The sequence below is a fragment of the Aquarana catesbeiana genome, linkage group LG02 (assembly GCF_042186555.1).
Source record: "Aquarana catesbeiana isolate 2022-GZ linkage group LG02, ASM4218655v1, whole genome shotgun sequence".
NCBI classification, from domain to species: domain Eukaryota; kingdom Metazoa; phylum Chordata; class Amphibia; order Anura; family Ranidae; genus Aquarana; species Aquarana catesbeiana.
In genome coordinates this window covers 34382106-34408035 of record NC_133325.1, presented here as the reverse complement: position 1 = coordinate 34408035, position 25930 = coordinate 34382106, and the positions used below count along the sequence as shown (strand labels likewise).

General features: G+C 44.1%; 1 protein-coding gene across 1 annotated transcript; it reads right to left on the bottom strand.

The window, feature by feature from the left end:
- Positions 1-3237: 3237 nt before the first annotated feature.
- Positions 3238-9067, bottom strand: LOC141129706 (olfactory receptor 51E1-like). The gene is made up of 2 exons (XM_073617799.1): positions 8878-9067; positions 3238-4016 (listed from the first exon to the last, which is right to left on the bottom strand). Exons 1-2 carry the CDS (start codon positions 9065-9067, stop codon positions 3238-3240), a joined length of 969 nt encoding a protein of 322 aa, XP_073473900.1.
- Between the last annotated feature and the right edge of the window lie 16863 nt (positions 9068-25930).

Below are 25930 nucleotides of genomic sequence, written 5' to 3'. Positions count from 1 at the left end.
CCCCATATTTCCACCTTCTGCCAAGATGGACAGCAATGAGGATATTTTAACTAAAGGAGCCTTGGAATGGACCATCCTACAGAGAAACTTGTAGTCCAAGCACATCAGATCCTCCTAAAGAAAATGTACAGTTCCAGGACACTGAAGCATGCCTGATCAGGTGAACTATGAGGGGACTAACATACCTCCCAACATTTTGAGATGGAAACGAGGGACACCTATTAGCAAAAGTGTGTAGGCACAGGACACATCCCTTGCCACGCCCCCTTAAAGGTGAATTATACCAAAAAAAATTATTAGTTAAACCCACAAGTGCTTTTTTTACTACTACTATTCCTTTATACTGGCTTTTGAAATTTACAAACGATTTAGAGTTAGGATGAAAGGTTTAGCACTGGGTAACACTATTTGAAAGATAAATAGTGCATTTTATATACAACTATATGGATCAGGCCAAAATGAGGGACAAATGAGGAGGAAAGAGGGACAGAGGGACTTTCAAACCAGGGACAGTCCTTTCGAAATCAGGCATAGTTGGGACTAATGTCAGCCCAGTACTCTGATTACTTTACTTGAACTGTTTACTGGTTATCTGTGTATATACATTGTTCTTTTTGATTGCTCATGTCATTTAATGTCAGGGACTGCATTCCTTTGCAGGGTGGGAATTGTAGCAGGGTGTAATGCCGCGTACACACGAGCGGGCGAGCTGCCCTAGCGTGGCTTTTTGTCCGTCGAACTAGCATACAGACGAGCGGACTTTTCGACCGGACTCGAGTCCATCGGATAGATTTGAAACATGTTTCAAATCTAAGTCCGGCAAACTTTTGAGAAAAAAAAGTCAGCTGGAGCCCACACACGATCGAATTGTCCGACGGACTCCAGTACGCCGGAAAAGTTTGCCGGAAAGTCCACTCATGTGTACGCGGCATTAGGTATATAATTCTCACTTTCACTGCTAGATATTCCTACCCTTCTTTAGTTCCTTAAAATAGCTGTAAACTTCAGACTTGGAATATGAACAAAGCATATCCCTCTACAGTGTGTAATTGTCTCAACTAAAAGCACTAAGTGTCACTTCTGTCTGCTTCTTTCCTCTGCTATCAGCATGAGTCTCTTCTGACAAGTTTTCCTGACCCTGAGAGAAATATGGTGACAGGGGACGGATCTCCAGCTGATTGACAGCCTCAGCTCTGTGTGGAGTGGGGCATGTCTCTTCCCTCCAATTAGCTCTCAGAGCTCTCGTCACTGAGCTCTACAGGGTGTAACATCAATTTTCTGCCCCCCTTTTTTTAACTCTCAGAAAAGCTTTAAAATTCTGCAGTTTCAATGGCTGTAGGGGGAAAACGGCTGTAGACAGACAAGTACAACTTATGTAGGGTATGTTTCATCTCTGTGTATCACCCGCGGCCAGTCACTTCACTGGATATATGCTTTACAACCACTTTAATTTCCACTTTCCACTCAACCGGTCACTCGTGACCTCTTTTTTTGGGTGCAGCTGCAGTTTTCTTCCTCTAGACCTAAAAGAGAACATCCTTTGCAGCCGGTAGGGGAAATCCTTGCAGCACTGAAATCCCTAGGCCAAAAGGATTGGGACGCCTACCTTTACACACACATCAACTTTTTAAAATTTTTGTATTTGCATACACACAACCAAACATCAAAAATAAAGAGAAAAGCCATATGAAGAAAGTAGCGGTGTATGATCCCCCCCGCCAGCTCTTCTGGCTTCCCTACCCCAGCAAATGCCCCAGAGCAAGCAGTTTGCTTGGGGGACACTCATGTGAGCTCACTCCTGAGCCATGCTCTGTATGTCTATAAACACACAGAGTGCGACCCAGCCCAGCCCTCTGTTGCCTCCTCTCTGGCTATGCCAATGGCTCCTGCTGCTGTCTCTGAGCCAATGAGGAGGGAAAGAACAAAGAGCTTCTGCTCTCATGCACAACGCTGGATCGAAATTGATCGGGTAAGTAAAAGTGGGGGCTGTACACACAAGGTATTTTAGCTCAATGCAGAGAATGCATTAGGGTGAAAAAGACCAGAGCACTTTTTGCATTTCGGCACTGCGTCGCTTTAACTGACAATTGCGCCCAAACAAAATTGACGTCCTTATTTTTTTTCCCCACAAATAGAGCTTTCTTTTGGTGGTATTTGATCACCTCTGCGGTTTTTATTTTTTGCACTATAAACAAAAAAATAGCAACAATTTTGAAAAAAACGCATTATTTTTTACTTTTTGCTATAATAAATATCCCCAAAAAATATCTAAAAAAACATTTTTTTCCTCACTTTAGGCCTATACATATTTTTCTACATATTTTTGGTTAAAAAAAATCACAATCAGCATTTATTGATTGGTTTGCGCAAAAGTTATAGCGTCTACAAAATAGGGGATAGTTTTATGGCATTTTTATTAATAATTTTTTTTTACTAGTCATGGCGGCGATCAGCGATTTTTATCGCGACTGCGACATTATGGCGGAGAGATCTGACACTTTTGGCGCTATTTTGGGACCATTCACATTTATACAGCGATCAGTGCGATTAAAAATGCAATGATTACTGTGTAAATGTGACTGGCAGTGAAGGGGTTAACCACTAGGGGGCGCTGTAGGGGTTAATTGTGTCCTAGGGAGTGATTCTAACTGTGGGGGGGAGGGGCTGTGCGTGACACAACACTGATTACCGCTCCCGATTACAGGGAGCTGTGATCAGATGTCAGTGTCACTAGGCAGAACGCTTGTTTACATCAGCTTTTCCCCGTTCTTCCTCTCCATGAGACGATCGCGGGTATTCGCACGGGACTCGCCATCACACTCACGGAGCTCACTGCGGGCGCGTGCACGCGCCGCAAGCCGCTTCTTAAAGGGCAACGTACAGGTACGTTAATATGCCTGTACGTACCCTTCTGCCGACGTATTTCGGCGTGAGCCAGTCGGCATACGGTTAAATACCCTCCTAGACAACTTATAAGCCCCCCCATCAAGCCACTGAACTAAACACTCAGAACACAGAATGGCGCTTCTCTAACACACCCGGATGGAACAAGCTCAAGCAGCAAGTGACTAAGACAGTATTGTCCATGCATAGAGTACACTAACAGGCACACTCCAACAGGCTGGTCTATAGCCATTTTTTCCCTACAGAACCCCAAAAAGGTAAAAATAAATGTAAAAAAATAACACATCTCTACAATGGTAAGATTGCTGAGGAAGAAGATATAAACTGATTTTATTATTTTGTTTTGCCAACAATTTTATACAGGTTGCATACAATTTTTTCTCTGAGAGCTTTGGTCCTTATCCCGTAGATCAGAGGGTTTACAGAAGTAGCTATGCTAGTACCAATCAAAGGTATAATAATATCTACTTTGGTTGATATAGAACCTGTGCTTAGACTGTACCTGAAATTGAGGAATAATAGGGTTACAATATAAATGGAGAAGGCCGCTATGTGAGTTATCAATGTATGTATAGCTTTCTGTAAGGATTCTGCAGAAAGTTTCAGACAGATGACGACTGTTCTTATGTAAGAGTAGATTATTATAAGCAAGCAGCCAATCGTATTGAACAAGGCCAAAACTGTTCCATAGAGGACGTTAACTGTTATATCGTTACAAGCAAGCGGTTGTAGAGACATGACCTCACAATAGACATTGTTAACATTTACCTCACAAAAAGTTAACCTTAATGTCAACAATGTATCCACAATTATTATCACCACCACGTAAACATATATGGCAAGTGATATTGTTTGCGTTTTAGCATTGGTCATGAGAGTGTGGTATCTCAGAGGGTTGCCTACAGCCAGATATCGATCATATGCCATTACCGTAAAAGTAAATATTTCATTAGTTCCACAAAGCTCTATACAGAAAGATTGACAGAGACATCCTACGAATGAGATGGTAGAGCATCCAGATAACAAATCAATAGCCAGCTTGGGAAAATATGATGCGTTCCCCAACATCACATTCAAAACCAAGACGCATATTAAGATGTACATAGGTTTGACTCGGTTGAATTGATGATAGGCAACTCCTATCCTCATATTGATTAGTGGTTCCAAATTAATAATATCTACTGCAGTAGGGAACAGACACAAAAGATACGCTCAGCATCTTTCCAAATTACTGTTCTGCTTTATTATGACGCAATTGAAGGTTTTTATGCACATGATTACGTAGGTATCACATTAATATTACAATTGTACGTTTATGGTAACAAGGGGCGTTACATAGGCAGGCTTATTCTAATCAGGACTCAAAAGAATGTAAACATTTACTGAAAACATTATTAGTGCCGTGTGCACAGTGAGGGCAGTGTGCAATACATACAAAATACAATACAATTATATACAGAACTTACAAATTTCCATTACAGTCTCCCCTCTTTTGATCAATATTTTGATCACTAACCATATCTGCTATCACCTTTAACCTGGAAGCTCCACACGCTTAGGTGGAGGTAGTCCTGGCCAAAGAGGCAAAAAACTCCATTGTGGAGAAAATAATAGCTGAGCAACTTTTTCATTACAAAATGACTTTTCATTGTGAAAAACAAATGATTGATAAGACATATTTACAGAGTACTGGCTGTACACTCCTGTGGCCAGAATGGCCTTCTAGCTTAATTGTTGGCATGCTGACTTATCAGCATATGTAAACACAGACAATTCTACATAAAATGGAAGACGTACAAAAGACAAATATGACTTCAACATGGCTAAACTATTTTTCAAATATATATATCCCTTACAATTAAAGTAACTGAATCAAAAAGTACCCTAGACTGTGATGACAAGAGTGAAACAAATCAAACTCAGAGATTTCTTTAATTAAGTCATTTTTGCAGTGTCTGGTGTGGATCCAGGTGACTTTTCCTTCAAGTTTTGCAAAAACTGTACATGAAATAGATGCTGTATTGAGTCTCCAAACATTTCCTTATATATAAATGTCTCTTAACAATCCACAAGTCACCTGGCTTTAGTTTTAGATCCTTCCAAACTTTTAGGATCTGGAATTGGGGAGAAAACACATAAATGAGTTTGTAAAAAACCTTAAAAGATCATCAGCATTCTCTGTGAGATCTGAATGGAGGACTTCAGCTGCTGAGACAAAATATAAGCAAGTGAGTAACACACTCCCAAACCAAATCCCATAGGGAGAGAGTCCAACATCCCCCTTAGGGGCTTCATAAAATATAAGAAAACATTCAGGCAAAAGTTTTCTAGTTTCTTACTCTACTTTGTCCACTACATTGTAGACAGTGGGGGGGTGTAAAAATAAAACCTCAAAACTTCTAGTAAGGACTCTCCTATAAAAAAAAAAATGATTTCCTCTGTTACTCTCTGTACTTTCTGGCACTCTGTACTTACAAACTACTTCTGATAACACTTTTTACTGTGGCCTTTGCAGTAGCATTTGCCACTGGACATCCAAAAAACATGTCCATACAGACAAAATGCATACTCGTAAGATCCTGACTTGGGCATCTGGATATATCTTTTTGTAATCTCTGGGAGGGATGTTCAGCTTTTGGTAACACCTTTGGTAACAGGTAAAACAAGAAGTGGTATGTTAGTAAAACAACTGTGGTGAACCCTGGCTCTATCCCATGCTCATTTACTAAGGCAGCCATAACTGCTTGTGACTGATGACACGGTCCATGTGTCAAGCTGAAGGGAAAAGAGTGGCTGGCAGACATAAATGATCACCTTTTCCAAAGTCCTGTTTCATAAGAAGTTGCCCCCTGTGGACCACTTGTTCTTCTCGTTCTGGGGTCCTTAAAGTTGAATTATTAATCCCAGCTATACTGGGCCAGAACTAGGGTGGAATCTGTGCGTTGCACAGACCCATCAAGTGTCCGGGGCTGTAAATGCAGCATCCTTAGTCACCTGGTCTGCTTCCATGTGTGAAAGTTAATATGGCTACCTCAGCAAGAAGCTGGAAGGCTGAAAACAGCCGATAAAATTAACTTGGCATGCTTGATTGGTTTACCTGCCGAAGTAAAAACAAACTTCTGGCCCTTCAAATGGAACCAAAAGCTCTCTATATCTCGACTATCTATATAAATATATACTCTTTTTATAGCTCACAGGCTTTGCTAAAACATGGAGCTCTGCTTCTTGAGCTGGGGAAAAAGGATCCAATGACTTTGAATACAGAGTATCCTTCTGGGTGATAAACTGCATACTCAAATCTACAAAAAATGTAATATCTGGGTCTTCAGGGAGTGTGTCCCGCACTGGGCTCACAGCAGCTGATTCCTACACCATCAATTTAACACATGTGTCTTTTCCTTTCTTTTGAATAAATGTACGCGTTTTTCATTGTTAGATTTGTACATAAACAAACTCATATTTTAAACCTTTCATTAAACAAACATTTAGTTAGCTGTATATTTGCTGCACAGAATGTCGGACCATTAAAAATTAAATGTTTGACCAAAACAATATCTAACTTTGTCTAATAGCACCTTTGCATAAAGCCACAGCTCTGATATATCGGGGTGAACCCTTCATTACTGGGTCCAGCTTGCATAAATATATTACAATGGCTTGTTTTCTATCACACTATTTGTGTAAGAACTCCAGTTTCATGTTTCAAAAGACAACTTTTTCCTGGCAATATTATAATAAATGATAACAATACCCTGCGGTCATGCAGAGATGTCCATAAATCCAAAACTATTCTTCTGCTTATACCACTGCACTTACAAGAAAAATGGGCACATCATTTCACAATCCACACATTCTGCTTTGGATTTCAAAAATAAAAATAAATAAAAACAAAAAGACCAACAATCTGTATGATGGACCAGAAAGCATCAAAAACTATAAAACAACTGGCTGCAGGTGGCATCTATCCTAACAGGGTGTGTGGACTTGATGTGATGGGTCTGTTATATTTAAATTTTATTTATAACAACTCTCACATCATGGACTGACATCAAGTTATTATCAAGAACCTTGAAATTTCATTTTTGTAGAAAAACTTCTTATGTATCCCATCCATCTTGGCTTTGTTAAATATTATGGCAGCTTTATTCCAAATAACAACCTCATCTTAATCTTTTTACAAACTTGTTAACTTAATCTAAACTAATCCCATTCATTACAAATTTCCCCATTAACCTGGATTTCATTTCCAACCAAAGGTTGTCTAAACCAGTTTCAATATATCTATATAATTGTTAAACTCATATTAGAAATTAATACTCATTACTACTTAATTTTACTTAATTTCCCTTTTTTAAATGCACTGTTTCCACTATCAAAGGATATTCAATTTGTGTAATACACGGTTAAATGTAACCTTCATTTTACCATGTTTGGAAAACAGATTCAAAATAATTGTGATCACATTGTTTACCATTAGATTCGTTAACCTGGCACATTTTGTTATAAATGTTTTGTCTAAAAAACTGGAATTGGCATGATGTCCTTCCAGCTTATCACTAACCTCTCATCCCAGCCACATTTCTTTCATGAGAGCACAAAGGAGGGGGTCACATCTGCCTACATGACACACACAAGCAATAGAACTAAAGGTCCCAGCATTCGCACACGCATACTCCAATATCTCTCTAAAATCGCTTACATTTTTCCCATTTGTACACAACACATGCATATCATTCTCTCACTTTCGTTTAACTCTTTAATATTTCCCTGCCTAAATTCTGCTTTCCTTATTTTGTTTAAATAACTTTTATATCTAGCTTCTATGATCAGATGGGGAGCCAGAGTGCTCATCCCATCTTCCCTCTCTGACAACATATAAAGTATTCTGTTTTAATTCTCATTTCTCTGTTTCTGACTCTAATAGTTGTAGTGCCTGACCCCAAATTCATCCCACAACTTAACATGAAAATGTCCCTTTCTGTCTAGTGTTAATGTCACCCTTGATCCATCCTGCTCACATAGATAGCTGTTTCTCTAGCTGTTTACTCTGCACGATTCTTAGTCCCTGTGGACTTTGGTAACCCAGTTACCCATTGTGGATCCCTGTCCACTCTAACCATTAATCTAGGGGCTCAGTATAGGCGGAACCGCACCTTTGGTTCATATGTAGCGCTCCTCTTGCGCTGGGCATTTTTGAGGGTCTCTTACCCTTCATTCCCTTACTTAATTCAATGCCCATAATGACTGGCCAGTCTTCTCTCTTCTCTACTTGTGCCTATACCCTCTTGCCTCTAAACTACTTTATCTAGCAGATGTACTACATATACCTGTGAACAGTACTATTCTTCCCTTTCTTATTTATAACACTCCGATGGACAATAGACAGGGACAACATAACATATAACCACCAATCAATACAGTTCGATTAAGGGGAGTAAAATAGGTACCCTTTGTCCCGAAAATGCCTTACCGATCAAGGAAGTCTGATAACTCAAATGTAAGCAAAAGGCTTACCTCAGCCGGCTGATTATCAGAAATTCCCGGATCGTCTCAAGCTCCTCGTTTCGGATACTCAGGGTCACCTGGAATCCCCTCCTAAGGCAAAGCTCGCCATGCTGACTCGGTTGAATTGATGATAGGCAACTCCTATCCTCATATTGATTAGTGGTTCCAAATTAATAATATCTACTGCAGTAGGGAACAGACACAAAAGATACGCTCAGCATCTTTCCAAATTACTGTTCTGCTTTATTATGACGCAATTGAAGGTTTTTATGCACATGATTACGTAGGTATCACATTAATATTACAATTGTACGTTTATGGTAACAAGGGGCGTTACATAGGCAGGCTTATTCTAATCAGGACTCAAAAGAATGTAAACATTTACTGAAAACATTATTAGTGCCGTGTGCACAGTGAGGGCAGTGTGCAATACATACAAAATACAATACAATTATATACAGAACTTACAAATTTCCATTACAGGTTCATGCAAGCTTTCCTCCGTCCAGGTTACATACACAATCATAGAAGTCATAAACAATGTGACTGTAAATAATGCAAGAGCCAAAACAGCACATACATATCGAAATGATTCAATCTCAATGAGCCCCACCAGAACAAAGTTGGTTACAGAGACATTTTTCGGAGATAAGCTCATGACTTGGATTTATGTCTTCCTAAAATGTTCTATTCAGTCTGAAAGCTTTAAAAACGTAATTCATAGATGTCGTGTGGATATTAGTGCGACATTTGTTGAATTGTTTTCCTCGTGAATTTAGTTGGGCTTTTATAGGTTTCATAAAGCTGTCACCTCACTTACAATCTAGATTTAGAAACTATCACAGTCACTGCATCCAAGTCTTCCCAGTGGACCACATCTGTTACAGCTGCCGCTGATGGACTAATTAGTGTCAGAAATGGAATGAATCAGTGAAGATAAAATTAACAAGCTTTCCCAATAAAAAATAAAACCTGAAAAAAAAATGAAACATGAAAAGAAATTTAGAATTACAAATTGAACTGACCATAGTTTTGCATGGTATGAGTGTAAAACTCTTTTGTTGGTTTGATGTTATCGATAACTCAATCATGCACAATCATAAAAGATAGGATAAGATAAGACTCCAGCTGGATCAGCGTAGATGAATCTGACAGGCACAGTCATATTTCGCAATGGCCTTTTGCAGACAGGAACTCTGAGTCCCTTGTTGTGTAGTAGTACACAGTGATCAGCTTGCACTCGTTCCCTCCTCTGGCTACTGGCCCCAGCACCACCTTTTCAGGCATTGCCAAACCATCTGACTGCAGCTGCCTCTTTCTCTAGTCCTCCAGGCTAACTTTCCTTCACAGTCCTCCAAACTGACTTTCACCAGCTCACCCGGCTGACTCTGTAGGAGATCTCCCAGGCAAGGAATGAAGACTTGACACAACGCAGCCTTCAGGGAGAACTGGCTACATTTGGCAATCTCCACCCTTGTAAGCCCCCAGTAGTGCTGCTCTACTCACATTGTTCTCACACTTGCTACTGTGGGTTTAGGAAGGGCTTCCTCTGTGTGTTGTGGCAGGATCCTTCCAGCACCCGAGTCCTTGCCCAAGGCCCCCCCCCCAGACAAGGGGGTACCCCAGAGGGCCACCGACAGTCTCCACAGCACTATATCTCCATCTTCTACACGACTGCCCTTGCTGGCATGGCTCATGCCAATTTATGAGGTGAACCTACCCTCTGCCAGCCCTTTACTGGGGATTTGCTGAGGCCCTAATGAATATTCCAAACAGCACCTCTTAACCTCCACCCACTAGTCCTAGATGTTTCTTCAACTTTCTAGAACAGGGGGAGGAACCAGAGGAGCTGTCAGGATGAGTCACCCAGCCCTGATTCACTTAACCCTGACCCAGATTCACAGCTCAGGGTTAGCCCTGAGCCAAACTAAATGTACTACATTAACAAACCTACCTTACAGATAGCACACACTAGAGGGTGCTACAATAAGAGCCTATATGATACAATAAGATATGATTTTTTGTCTTTGCAAAAAAAAATAAAAAATTCACAACTACATTTCAATCCTACTCATTACATTAACAAACCATATAAAACATAAAAACAATACATCATGCACTCCTGCCCAGTACATAAATCAATGCAATACCCAGAATACTAAAACATGTCCCTTCTTCATTCTGCTGCTGATTTCATTTATGAAATATCGCACCCCTGTCCTGCCCAGAGCTGGCCACTTCTGTCTACAACAACTTACTGTCATCCTCCCTGGACACACTTGCTCCTCTCTCTAAGTGCAGAACCAGTTCTTGCCTGCTACAACCCTGGCAAACAGTCCCAAGACACACAACCATGCTCTTGATCGAGTGTGTCATAAAACAAAATCTCTGCAAGACTTCACTCCACCTAGGGATGAGTTGAGTTGAGTTGAGAGATATCTTGATATAGCACGTTCTTACCCCGAAGGGTCCCGACGCACTTGGCGGAGTCCCTGGAGAAACCCAGGGACTAGGAGGAGACAGCAGCAGGAAAGCAGCATGAAAAATGGAACCAGAAAGGCTACGCAGGAAAGGCTTGTGTGAAGAGCCAAGTCTTCAATTTGCTGCGAAAGACCAGGATGGTAGGGGCCTCCTGGAGCTCGGCAGGGAGGCTATTCCACAGTACGGCACCCTGGTGGGACCACCAGGGGTCTTCTTAGGCACAGAGCTGTGGAGGAGGTCTCTTCTGCTCGATCTAAGTGATCTGCCCAGAACTCGTTTGTGGAAGCGTGAACAGAGGTAACTCAGAGCAAAGCTTCTCATGATTTTAAACATGATACAACCTGCTTTAAACAGAGTACTATGGTAAACCGGCAGCCAGTGCAAGGCACAAAGAACTGGGGTGATATGATCCCTCAAAGGGATGCCCATAAGTAGCCTTGCCGCAGCATTCTGTATGAGTTAAAGCCTCTGCACTATTTTTTTTGACAATCCCAGATATAATGAGTTGCAGTAGTCTAGGCAGCTGCCTATCATGGCACAGATGACGGTTTTCTTGTCCGGTAGATCCAGGCATTTGAACAACACCCTCAGGAGTTTTAGCTGCCAGTGGCATGCACTGACCACCTTATTTACTTGAGGGACCAGGGTTAAACCTGAGTCTAAGACGAGTTCCAAGTCACAAACCTGGGAGGCTGCCTCCGGAGCAGAACCAAATGAGGAAGGCCAAGGCAGAATATATGGAGGAATAGCCAGATCACTGAAGATGATTACTTCAGTTTCTCCACCATTGAGTTTCAAAAAATTGGTGGACATCCATATGTTGACGGCCTCCAGACAGATGGCAAGGGTGGCATCAGCCGGCTGGTTCCTAGAAATCTTCAGGTAAACCTGGGTGTCATCTGCATATACATGGTACTGGACGGCGTGGATCTTTAGGAGGTCGGTAAGAGGCCTCATATAGATATTGAACAGCAGAGGAGACAGGGCAGAACCATGTGGCACTCTGCAGTCCAAAGCGGTGTTCTTAGAGTAAAAGGATCCAGTCTTGACTACCTGAACTCTGCCCTCTAAAAAAGAGGCCACCCATACCAAAGCCGACCCACTCATGCCCAAAACTGCTCTCATCCGCCTCAGTAAAATTGTATGGTTTATGGTATCAAACGCGGTCAAAATGCAGACTGGAATTCGTCCAAAAGGTAGAAGGACTCAAGATAGGCTTGTAGCTGGATAACCACCAAGTGCTCCATCACCTTTGCCACAAAATGCAAGTTGGAAATCGGCCTATAGTTGCCCGGGACAGCAGGGTCCAAGGTTGGCTTCTTCAGCAGGGCCAAGATCACGGCCTGCTTCAGAACGCCTGGGACGGTGCCTGTCCTGAAGCAGCAGTTAACTATCTCCCCAATAAAGGGGGCAAGAAGAACAGCGGTTTCTTTAACCAAACTGGCAGTACAGACATCTAGGGGGGAGGAAGATGGTCTCAAAGGGGCAATTACCTCAACCACCTGTTCAGCAGTTACCGGTTGGAAACAGGACAGTCCAGGGGCCATCACTGTTCGACAGATGTCCTCCTGCACAATCTCTGGCCTGATGATATTATCTCTAATGGTCTTAACCTTAGAGACAAAGAAGTTGGCAAGCTCCTAGCACCAATTCTGTGACTCCTTAGGAGCAGAGATGGAAGCTTCCGGGTGGGTTAACTCAGAAGAGATCTTAAAGAGTTCAGCTGTGCTGTTGGCTGCCTCCCTGATTCGCTCCCGGAAACAGTTTTTTTTAGCCTCTCTTATAGCCCTCTTATAATAGAAAAAATAGAGGGCCTCCAAATGCAGCTTTTTATCATATCATTTTATCATCATGAGCCGAACACCCCCCCCCCCCCTCCCCGCACCGGAACATCCGAACATGCAAAAAGGTTTGTTCGAACACGCGAACACCGTTAAAGTCTATGGACACGAACGTGAAAAATCAAAAGTGCTAATTTTAACGACTTATATGCATGTTTTTGCCCTAAAAAGTGTTTGGGGACCCAGGTCCTGCCCCAGGGGATATGTAACAATGCAAAAAAAGTTTTAAAAACTGAAGTTTCCTCAGGAGCAGTGATTTTAAGAATGCTTAAAGTGAAACAATAAAAATGAAATATTCCTTTAAATATCGTGCCTGGGGGGTATCCCCTAGGTGGATATTAAGGGGAACCCCGCACCCAAATTTAAAAAATAAATGGCGTTGGCACCCCCAGGCACTATATACTCAGAACAGAAGTATATATACTGTACGGCCTGCCCTATATACTCTGCAAAAAATTCGGCCCTTGGTGTTGGTGGTGCCAGAACACTGTAACCCCTCAGAGTTACTCTTGTGCGCAGGAACACAGGCCCTGCTGTTAAATATTATTCCAAAAATTGTAACTACATGCCCCTGTTAAACAGGGGCAGAAAAACTGGGCCTTAGGCAGTGGTGGTGGTGCCACAACACTGTAACCCCTCACAGATACTCTTGGTGGGTGCAGGAACGGGCCCTGCTGTTAAATATTAGATCAATAATTGTAATTACATGCCCCTGTTAAACAGAGGCAGAAAAATTGGGCCTTTGGTGGTGGCGGTGGTGGTAGTGCCACAACACTGTAAGCCCTCACAGTTATGCTTGATGGGTGCAGGAACGGGCCCTGCTGTGAAATATTAGATCAAAAATTGTAATTACATGCCCCTGTTAAACAGGGACAGAAAAATTGGGCCTTAGACAGTGTTGGTGGTGGTGCCACAACACTGTAACCTCTCACAGATACTCTTGTTGGGTGCAGGAATGGGCCCTGCTGTGAAGTACTTGATCAAAAATTGTAATTACATGCCCCTGTTAAACAGGGGCAATAAAATTGGGCCTTAGGCAGTGGTGGTGGTGCCCTAAACCAAAAATATTGTTGATCATAGCATCATCAAGATTGAGGAGGAATAGGATAGTATCTCAGCATAGACAGTCTTCAAGGGATCCCACATCCATACAAAAATCAATCAGTTACATCAGCATCAGGTGCTTGATAGCTGCTGCTGATCCAAGACTGATTCATTTTTATGAATGTGAGCCTTACAACGGAGTCTGTGGACAGGCGCACTCTATGATGCGTTACAAACCCTCCAGCAGCATTGAATGTGCTTTCAGAAAGAATGCTGGATGCGGGACAGACCAGTAGCTCAATTGCATATTGAGCAAGTTCTGGCCAGTGGTCTATCCTCAAGACCCAGTAACCCAGTGGATGGTCTGGTGGAAAGGTCTCCAAGTTTGCTCTTGCCCCTAGATATTCCTGCACCATGTAATGCAGACGCTGGTGGTTGCTTGAACCAATCAGAACTTGGCGCTGAGGACTGAAAAATTGTCTAAAGGCATCGGTCAGCCGGCCACCTTCTCCACCACTCTTCCTCTGACTGAACGAAGCCTCAGCAACACGTTGTCCAGCACCAGGAAATTGTAACATCCCAGGGTCTGGAAACGCATTGCACAAACCTTTCTTCATGGCCTCCTGAAGATATTTCATCCTCTGCTCCCTCTGCGAAGGCAGGATGAGTGCAACCTTACCCTTGTTACATGGATCAAGAAGGGTTGCCAGCCAGTAATGGTTCCTCTCCTTGATACAACGAATCCTAGGGTCCTTTCACAGGCTTTGCAGAATCAGGGAGTCCATGCAGTGTAAGTTTGCAAAAGCATTCAATTGTGAGTCCTCTGGGTCACTGAGGATGACATTGTCAGGAACTACCTCCTCCCAACTACGTACAACTCCTTGGGTTTCTGGGGACTGAAAACCATCCCTTGAAACTGCTTCTGAGTGTTATCCTCTACATCCATGCTGACACAATCCTCCTCCTCTTCTTCTTCCTGTATTTTTGGCGGGCCCACAGGAATGCTATCTGGATAAAGGGGGCCTTGAGAGGTAAGGAAGTCCTCCTCTTCCTCCCGCTGTTCTGCCTCACGTGCCCTGTCCATTATTCCACAAAGCGTGTGCTCCAACAGGAAGACAAGTGGGACAGTATCACTGATGCATGCATTGTCGCTGCTCACCATCCTCGTGGCCTCCTCAAATGGTGACAGGACAGTGCATGCATCCTTGATCAGTAGCCACTGGCGTGGCGAAAAAAAGCCAAGCTCCCCTGACCCTGTCCTGGTGCCATACTCACACAGGTACTCATTGATGGCCCTCTGCTGTGAGTGCAGCCGCCACAGCATTGCCAACGTTGAGTTCCACCTGGTGGGCATGTCACAAATGAGGCGGTTGGTGGGCAAGTTGCATTCCCTTTGAATGTCAGTCAGCCCAGCACTGGCATTGTATGACCGGCAGAAATGACCACAGACTTTTCTGGCCTGCCTCAGGAGATCCTGTAAGCCTGGGTACCTGCTCAAGAACCACTGCACCACCAAATTCAAGACATGTGCCAAACATGGGGTATGGGTCAAGTGTCCCTGTCGGAGGGCAGAGAGAAGGTTGGTGCTATTGTCGCATACAACCAATCCTGGCTGAAGCTGGCGTGGCGTCAACCACCTCTGAGCCTGCCCCTGCAGAGCTGACAGAATCTCTGCCCCAGTGTGGCTCCTGTCCCCTAAGCAGACCAACTCAAGCACCGCATGGCATCTTTTTGCCTGAGTGCTTGCGTAGGCCCTTGAACGCTTACGGAGCACCACTGGTTCAGAGGAGAAATCTGTAAAAGAGGCCATAGAGGAAGAAGAAGAGGAGGGGGTGTAGGAGAGAGCTGTGGCAGAATCACCACTAGCCTTTTGGAGGTATGGTGCTGGAACAAGCTCCAACAATACTGAACCCGGTCCTGCATCCTTCCCAGCTGCCAGCAGAGTTACCCAGTGCGCCATGAAGGAAAGGTAACATCCCTGCCCATGCCTGCTAGACCATGAGTCAGCGGTAATATGCACTTTACTGCTTACCGCCCTGTCCAACGAGGCCAAAACATTGCCTTCTACATGCCAGTAGAGAGCCGGAATAGCCTGCCATGAAAAGAAATGGCGTTTTGGAACCTGCCACTGAGGTACAGCACATTCCACAAATTCATAAAGGGGGCAGAGTCTACCAGGTGAAAATGCAGCAGTTGCAGTGCTAGCAATTTGGCCAAGCTAGCATTCAGAAGCTGAGCATGTGGATGGCTGGGACTGAATTTCTTTTTACAGTTTAGCAACTGGGGTAGGAAAATTTGCCTGCTAAAATCAAATGGAGGTGTACTGATAGCAGATTGGCTGCAAGTACTTGGGACCCCTATTGCTATACCTTCATTCCTCTCAGTGCAGGTTTTTGAGAGGACTGGAGGTATATTGGGGTTGGAGATCCCAGATGAGGAGCAAGGAGAAGTCCGCCTTTTTCTTTGATGTGGGTCTTTCAAGTGCTGTTGCCAACGGACTGCATGGGAGGTCGTCATATGTCTGGTGAAGCATGTGGTGCCCAAGCGGCTGCTGTTCTTGCCACGCTTGATCCGCTTCAGACATAGGTTGCAAACAGCAATGGTGCAATCTACTGCACACATGTCAAAAAAAGCCCACACCAAGGAACTTTTCAACATAAGCGGGGAGTCAGCAGCGCCCTGCACCTGCGGAGCTCTGCGGTGTGATGCAGTAGGGTGGCTGCCCTTAAACTGCCCCCTAGAGGACATCCTGCCTCGTTGGAGTTGTGCTTCCTCCTCCTCTCTTCTATCAGACACCCAAGTAGAGTCAGTGACCCTCCCTCCTTGTCACTGGAGCAAACTTGGCAGTATGCTGCAACTAGGGTAACATGACTGCCAGTTTCTTGTCCTTCTTGGGTGCCCCCTCTCTCTAAACTCACGTTACTTCCTTCCTTCCTCAACCTGGTAACCAACATTGGAGCCTTCTAATCGCTGCGCATCCTCCTGCAGCGTGTACCCGACACTGTGGTCGAATAATTTGGGGGACTACTCCATGCATGATGGTGGGGCTAGGGAAGGAGATGCCACGACCAGCACTGTTGACTGTAGACACAGAGCCTGCTTGCCCTCTTTTAGTGGCCTGTGAGCGTCTGCCTCTCCTTGGTGGCCTTCAGGGCATGATGTATATTTTGTTTTGCAACACCACACTGCACTGTATTGTGTACTGTGTACACCACCAGAAAAGTAGTAGCAACTGCACTACGGTTGCACTGTATTGTGTAATGTGTACACCACCAGAAAAGTAGTAGCAACTGCACTATGATTGAACTGTATTGTGTACTGGGTACACCACCAGAAGTGTAGTAGCAACTGAACTACAGTTGCACTGTATTGTGTAATGTGTACACCGCCAGAAAAGTAGTAGCAACCATGGAATGCACTGTAGATATATAGGCTACACTGGAAGCTGCAGAGTATATATATATATATATATATATATATATATATATATATATTCACTTGTAGAGGAGAACCGCACTCTGCTTACAGTTTAGTGCCAGCAATCAGGTCTTCCCACCGACCTTGTATATAGAAGAAAAGTCCAAAAGGTTGCTGCACTTAAAAAACTTCTTTGCTACAATGTAAAGTAGTGAGTGCACAGCTTGTATAACAGTGTACATTTGCTGTCCCCTCAAAATGACTCAACACACAGCCATTAATGTCTAAACCACTGTCAACAAAAGTGAGTACACCCCTAAGTGAAAATGTCCAAGTTGGGCCCAAAGTGTCAATATTTTGTGTGACCACCATTATTTTCCAGCACTGCTTTAACTCTCTTGGGCATGAAGTTCACCAGAGCTTCACAGGTTGCCACTGGGGTCCTCTTCCACTCCTCCATGATGACATCACAGAGCTGGTGGATGTTAGAGACCTTGTGCTCCTCCACCTTCCGTTTGAGGATGCCCCACAGATGCTAAATAGGGTTTAGGTCTGGAGACATGCTTGGCCAGTCCATCACCTTTACCCTCAGCTTCTTTAACAAGGCAGTGGTCATCATAGAGGTGTGTTTGGGGTCATTATCATGTTGGAACACTGCCCTGCGGCCCAGTCTCTGAAGGGAGGGGATCATGCTCTGCTTCAGTATGTCACAGTACATGTTGACATTCATGGTTCCCTCAATGAACTGTAGCTTCCCAGTGCCAACAGCACTCATGCAGCCCCAGACCATGACACTCCCACCTCCATGCTTGACTGACTGTAGGTAAGACACACTTGTCCTTGTGCTCCTCACCTGGTTGCCGCCACACACGCTTGACACCATCTGAACCAAATAAGTTTATCTTGGTCTCATCAGACCACAGGACATTGTTCCAGTAATCCATGTCCTTAGTCTGCTTGTCTTCAGCAAACTGTTTGTGGGCTTTCTTGTGCATCATCTTTAGAAGAGGCTTCCTTCTGGAATGACAGCCATGCAGACCAATTTAATGCAGTGTGCAGTCTGAGCACTGACAGGCTGACCCCCCACCCCTTCAGCCTCTGCAGCAATGCTGGCAGCACTCATATTTATTTCTCAAAGACAACCTCTGGATATGATGCTAGGCATGTGCACTCAACTTTTTTGGTTGACCATGGCGAGGCCTGTTTTGAGTGGATTGTGTCTTCTTATAGTCTAGGCCATCTTTATGTAGAGCAACAATTCTTTTTTTCAGATCCTCAGAGAGTTCTTTGCCATGAGGTTCCACGTTGAACTTCCAGTGACCAGTATGAGACAGTATGAGACAGTGAGAGCGATAACACCAAATTTAACACACCTGCTCCCCATCCACACCTGAGACCTTGAAACACTAACTAATCACATGACACCATTGAGGAAAAATGGCTAATTGGGCCCAAACTGGACATTTTCACTTGGGGTGTACTCACATTTGTTGCCAGCTGTTTAGACATTAATGGCTATGTGTTGAGTCATTTTGAGGGGACAGCAAATATACACTGTTATACAATCTGTACACTCACTACTTTACATTGTAGCAAAATGTCATTTCTTCAGTGTTGTCACATAAAAAGATATAATAAAATAAGTGAGGGGTGTACTCACTTTTGTGGGATACTGTATATATTAAATACACTGCCTGAAGTAGATTCGAAATAGTTCACCACGGAATGCAGATCTAGGCTACACTGACTGGATGCAGAGTATACATATATATACTAGACTGACTGTATATATATATATATATCAAATACACTGCCTGAAGTAGATTAGAAATAGTACACAACGGAATTCGCTGTAGAATGTAGATTTAGGCTACACTGGATGCAGAGCAGTGGCGGAATTACCAGGGTTGCAACAATCGGGGCCCTGGCATTCCGCCACTGTGGGGGGGGGGGGAGCTGGGTTGCTATTCACAGGGCTCTGAGTGGAAAGCGTGTCTCTCATGTAACAGCAGCACAGAGACACCGGCATTGACAGTTTTATATCCCACTCCGTCCGTCCTCTCTCACATGGGATGACACCGGACACACAGCTGATCTGTTCCCCCTTCCCCCCCCCCCTCTCCTCTGTGTGTGCTCCACGGGAAATGTGAGCTCGTTAGCTTCACACTTGACTGCCCGCGGAGCACACAGGAGAGGGGAGGGGGGAGAAGGGGGAACAGATCAGCTGTGTGTCCGGTGTCATTCCGTGTGAGAGAGGACAGATGGAGTGGGATATAAAACTGTCAATGCTGGTGTCTCTGTGCTGCTGTTACATGAGAGACACGCTCTCCGCTCAGAGCCGTGCTGTTCTGAGAAGACAGATGACTCTGATGGGCACTGATAGGAGGCACTGATAGGGGACACTGATAGAAGACACCGATGGACACTGATAGGGGACACTGATAGAAGACACTGATAGAAGGCACTGATAGGGAACACTGATAGGGGCACTGATAGGGGACACTGATAGAAGGCACTGATAGGGAGCACCGATGGGAGGCACTGATAGGTTTTACTGATGAGCACTGAAGGCAGGCACTGATAGGGGCACTGAGAAGGCACTGATAGGGGACACTGATAGGGGGCACTGATAGGGGACACTGATAGGGGGCACTGAGAAGGCACTAGGGGGCAATGATAGGGGGCACCGATGGGAGGCAATGGTGGGCACTGATAGGAGGCACTGATAGGATTTACTGATGAGCACTAATAGGGGCACTGAAAGGCTGCACTGATAGGAGGCATTGATGGGCACTTATAGGTGGCACTGATGGGCATTGATGAGCACTGATAGGCAGAATTCATAGGCTGCACTGATGGGCACTGAGGAACACTGATAGGCAGAACTCAGGCAGTATTGATGGGCACTGATGGGCAGCATTGAAGAGTACTGATAGGTGGCACGGATGGACGCTGTTAGGCGGCATTAATGAGCACTAATAGGTGGTGCTGATAGGCAGATTTGATGGGTAAACATTAATGAGCACTGATAGGTAACACTTGTAGGCGGCATTGGTGGGCACTGATAGGCGGCATTGATGAGCACTGATAGGCAGCATTGATGGGCACTGATAGATGGCACTGATAATTGGGATACTGTTTATCAGTGTAAACAATTTACTGACATTCTTGAGAGTTAATGGCTGCCCTTTTTCTAACACAGACACAGCATGAGAGGAAAGGGCTGCAGATAACTGGCAAGTCTGTTTACATGTGATCAGCTGATATCACATGGTAAAGGGCCACTGTGATTGCGCTGGATGCACGTCCCACCCTGAGGGGGTTTTGGGAGGGTGTCCATGGACACCCTCCCAAAATTGGAAGCCTGGGGCTCAGATGGAAGAGGGGCCCATCATGGTTTCTTGCACCGGGGCCCTGAAGGTTCTAGTTGTGCCTCTGATGCAGAGTATATATATATATATATATATATATATATATATATATATATATATACTAGACTGACTGTATATATATATCAAATACACTGCCACTAACTGAATAACCTGCCTGGTTAATCTAAATTAAGCTATCTCTCCGTCCATGCCAACAACACTACACAGGGCCGCCACGTAGGCAGCCTTATAGAGTGTGGGGCGTGAACTTAGTCCCCCTGAGCCATGATTGGCCAAAGGCACCCTGCCTTTGGCCAATTATGGCTCTCTTAGCAGAAGGCGCTGGGATTGGCCAAAGCATGCAGGTCAGGTGCATGCTTTGGCCAATCATCATACAGCAATGCACTGTGATCTCGCAGTGCATTATGGGGTGTTCCATGGGTGCTCGAATTTCCTGCGAACGCCCCATAATGTTTGTTCTTCGGCGAACGGGCAAACACGAGATGTTCGAGTCGAACATCAAGCTCATCCCTACTACCAACCTGCCCTTCTCAAATACAACTTCTGCCTCCACGGTGCTAAACAAACCTACTACACTTCTCCTATCAAACCCTCTTATCCAATCCTTGTCAACTCTTTTCTACCCTTAATTCCTTACTTTACCCCCCACTGCCTCCTCCCACCAACTTACTTACTACCCATGAGATTGACAATCATTTCAAAAACAAAATCGACACAATTCATGATAAGCTATTCAGCGTCCAGCCTTCTCCTCCAACCAACACATCAGGTCCAACCCCACACTCAATACTTTCCTCCTTCAACACTAAGGAAGTTGCCATACTCCTTTCTGAGGCCCACCTCACCACCTGTCCCCTGGACCGTGTACCCTCAAAATTACTATGACCCCCTTCTTGCTAAACTCTATAACCCACACCTTTAACCTCCTTCTCACCTCTGGCACCTTTCCTTCCCCACTCAGACATGCACTGGTGACCCCCATACTTAAAAAATCTTCACTGGGCCCCACCTGTTTGAATAACTTAAGACCCATCTCCTTGCTCTTGTTTGTCTCCAAGCTTATTGAATGTCTTGTCGACAATCATATGTGTTGCTACCTCACTGACAACAACCTTCTCAATCCCCTACAGTCTGTCTTCCACCCACAACATTCCACTGAATCTGCCCTACTAAAACTCACCATGACCTACTAACTTCTAAAACCAACGGTCATTACTACTTGTTCATACTCTTAAACCTTTCTGCTGCTTTTGACACAGTTAACCACCCACTCCTACTCAGTAAACTCCACTCCCTTGGCCTCTACAACTCTGCTCTTTCTTGGTTCTCCTCTTACCTACCTCAGCGCACTTTCAGCATCACAACCAACACCATCTTCGCTCTTCTTCCTCTTTCTGTTGGGGTACCCCAAGGCTGTTTTCTTGGACCCCTCCTTTTCTCTCTACATAACTCTTCCCCCAGCCAGTTGATAACCTCCCATGGCTTTCAATACCACCTCTATGCTAGTGACACCCAGATCTATTTCTCCACTCCCCAACTCACCCCCTTGATCTCTTCACGTAACACAAATTTACTGAGCGACATATCAGTATGGATGTCACACCACTTCCTTAAACTCAATCTTTCTAAAACTTAGTTTGTAACCTTTCCTCCTCCCTGATCCCCCCATGACTTTACCATTGAGATCAACAGCACAACCATTGGTCCCTCCACACACGCCAGGATGCTGGGTGTAATCCTAGACCCTGACCTCTTCTTTGGCCCCACATCCAATCACTGGCTAAATATTGCCGCCTTAAGCTCCACAATATTTCCAAAGTTCGCCCCTTCCTGACTACTACACCACAAAACAACGTATTCAGTCCTTGGTTATATCCCATCTTGACTACTGCACCTCTCTCTCTAGCTGGCATACCGTTTCACAGGCTATCCCCCATTCAGTCTATTGTGAATGCTGCTGCTAGACTAATACACCTAACTATTTGATGACTGCAAGCTGCATGCATACACAGAATCTTATTCAGGGTACAAGCACTGTGCTGTCCTACTGCCTCTCCCCTATGCATTATGCCACAGGGACATGTGGCTTCCTCAGGGGGAACACCAGCACATTAGTTGAGCCCTAAGTGGCTAAAAGCAATCTCGGAAAACCCAATGCAAGGACAATATGCGACTGGTCTAAACTATGTGGCATGTTCACCAATGCCAGGAGCATGGCGAACAAGATGGGTGAACTAGAGATACTGCTGTACGAGGAGGATTTGGATTTTGTAGGAATTTCAGAGACCTGGTTCAACAGCTCTCATGATTGGCTGGCAAACATTCAAGGGTATACCCTTTACCGCAAGGATAGAAAGGGTAAAAAAGGGGGAGGGGTATGCATATCTATCAAGAATAATGTACAAGTGAATGTGAGAGATGACATCACTGAGGGAGCTAGGGAGGAGGTGGAATCCTTATGGGAAGAGCTCCAAAGGGATGAAGCTAAGGGGAAAATAATACTGGGAGTATGCTACAGGCCCCCTAACCTGAGGGAGAAAGTGGAGACAGATCTCCTATCACAATTTGGATTAGCAGCAAGGATGGGAAGTGTTATCATAATGGGGGATTTTAATTATCCAGACATAGACTGGGCGGAGGGAACCGCACATTCATTTAAGGCCAGTTCCTTAATGCCTAGCAGGACAATTTTATGGGTCAGATGGTAGATGCACCAACTAGAAATAAAGCATTACTGGATCTACTGATTACCAACAATACAGACCTGATCACAGATGTGGAAATACGGGGCAATTTAGGTAACAGCGATCACAAGTCAATTAGTTTCAGTATAAATCACACAAATAGGAAACATAAGGGGAATACAAAGACACTGAATTTCAAAAGAGCCAACTTCCCTAAACTACAAACCTTGCTAAAAGGCATAAATTGGGATAAAATATTAGGAACAAAGAACACGGAGGAGAGATGGGTTTGCTTTAAGAGCATATTAAATAAGGGCATTAGCCAATGCATTCCATTGGTTAATACATTTAAAAGAGAAAACAAAAGTCCTGGATGGCTTAACTCCAATGTAAAAATGCATATAAAAGCAAAGGAGAAGGCCGTCAAAAAATACAAGGTTGAGGGATCATCATCAGCATTCACACTTTATAAAGAATACAACAAGAAATGTAAGGGTGCAATTAGGACAGCTAAGATAGAACATGAAAGACACATAGCGGGAGCAAAAAAAATCCCAAGAAATTCTTTAAGTATGTAAACAGTAAAAAAGGGAGGACAGACCATATACAAAGGATGGGAAGATGGCGAAGGTATTGAATTTATTATTCTCCTCAGTCTTCACAAGTGAATCGGGGGGCTTCAGTAACCAAAACTGCAGTGTTTATCCTCATGACACATCACAGGAAGCACCTCCATGGTTAACAGAGTACAGAATTAAAATTAGACTTGAGAAACTTAACATTAATAAATCAACGGGACCAGATGGCTTGCATCCGAGGGTACTTAGGGAACTCAATCAAGTGATTGCCAGACCGTTGTTCCTAATTTTTACAGTCTACTGACTGGAATGGTATCAGCTGATTGGAGAAAAGCCAATGTAGCACCAATATTTAAAAAGGGCCCCAAATACATCCCTGGGAATTACAGACCAGTTAGCCTAACATCAATAGTATGTAAACTCTTGGAGGGGATGACAATGGACTATATATAAGATTTTAGTAATGAGAACGGTATCATTAGCAGTAATCAGCATGGATTCATGAAGAATCGTTCTTGCCAAACCAATCTACTAACCTTCTATGAGGAGGTGAGTTGCCAGCTAGATAAAGGAAGGCCCGTAGACGTGGTGTATCTGGATTTTGCAAAAGCATTTGACACAGTTCCCCATAAACATTTACAGTACAAAATAAGGTCCATTGGCATGGACCATAGGGTGAGTACATGGATTGAAAATTGGCTACAAGGGCGAGTTCAGAGGGTGGTGATAAATGGGGAGTACTCTGAATGGTCAGGGGTGGGTAGTGGGGTTCCCCAGGGTTCTGTGATGGGACCAATCCTATTTAATTTGATCATAAACAACCTGGAGGATGGGATAAACAGTTCAATCTCTGTATTTGCAGACGATACTAAGCTAAGCAGGGCAATAACTTCTCCGCAGGATGTGGAAACCTTGCAAAAAGATCTGAACAAATTAATGGGGTGGGCAACTACATGGCAAATGAGGTTCAATGTGGAAAACTGTAAAATAATGCATTTGGGTGGCAAAAATATGAATGCAATCTATACACGGGGGGAGAACCTCTGGGGGAATCTAGAATGGAAAAGGACCTAGGGGTCCTAGTAGATGATAGGCTACCTAGAGTATGCTGTCCAGTTCTGGGCACCAGTCCTCAGGAAGGATGTACTGGAAATGGAGCGAGTACAAAGAAGGGCAACAAAGCTAATAAAGGGTGTTAGTTATGAGGAAAGGTTGCGAGCACTGAACTTATTCTCTCTGGAGAAGAGACGCTTGAGAGGGGATATGATTTCAATATACAAATACCGTACTGGTAACCCCACAATAGGAATAAAACTTTTTCGCAGAAGAGAGTTTAACAAGACTCGTGGCCACTCATTAAAATTAGAAGAAAAGAGGTTTAACCTTAAACTACGTAGAGGGTTCTTTACTGTAAGAGCGGCAAGGATGTGGAATTCCCTTCCACAGGTGGTGGTCTCAGCGGGGAGCATCGATAGCTTCAAGAAACTATTAGATAAGCACCTGAATGACCGCAACATACAGGGATATACAATGTAATACTGACACATAATCACACATAGGTTGGACTTGATGGACTTTTGTCTTTTTTCAACCTTACCTATTATGTAACTATATATGTAAAAGATGTCCACTTTTTTAACACAGGCTGACCATGATTCCAGAGGGATAGCAACAATACACAGTCACTGGGATCTCACACTCCAGTCTGTACTCACAAATGTCCTTGGCTAATTAGATGTCCAATATCCACCAACCATGTCTCCCGTGAACTCTCCAACCAGATCCCCAAGTAGAAATCCATCAATTAGCTCCAGGAAAGTTCAGTAGAATAGGACCCCCACCTCAGCTGACTCAGCTGGGACCTCATTGAGCAAATGCACAGGCATGAGGCAAAAACATAGCTGGACTACCCAGAAGGGCAGCAACCTTTCAGGCTCAAGCATTCCCCTAGCCACCTACTGGGCACCCTCCCCCCAGGGATTGTCTGGAACCACATAAATATTACAACTATAAATTTGACTTTTCCAGCCCACTAGTTTCCATACTTCTCCAGAAAACCAGGGGGAGCAGTCAAACCCACAGCT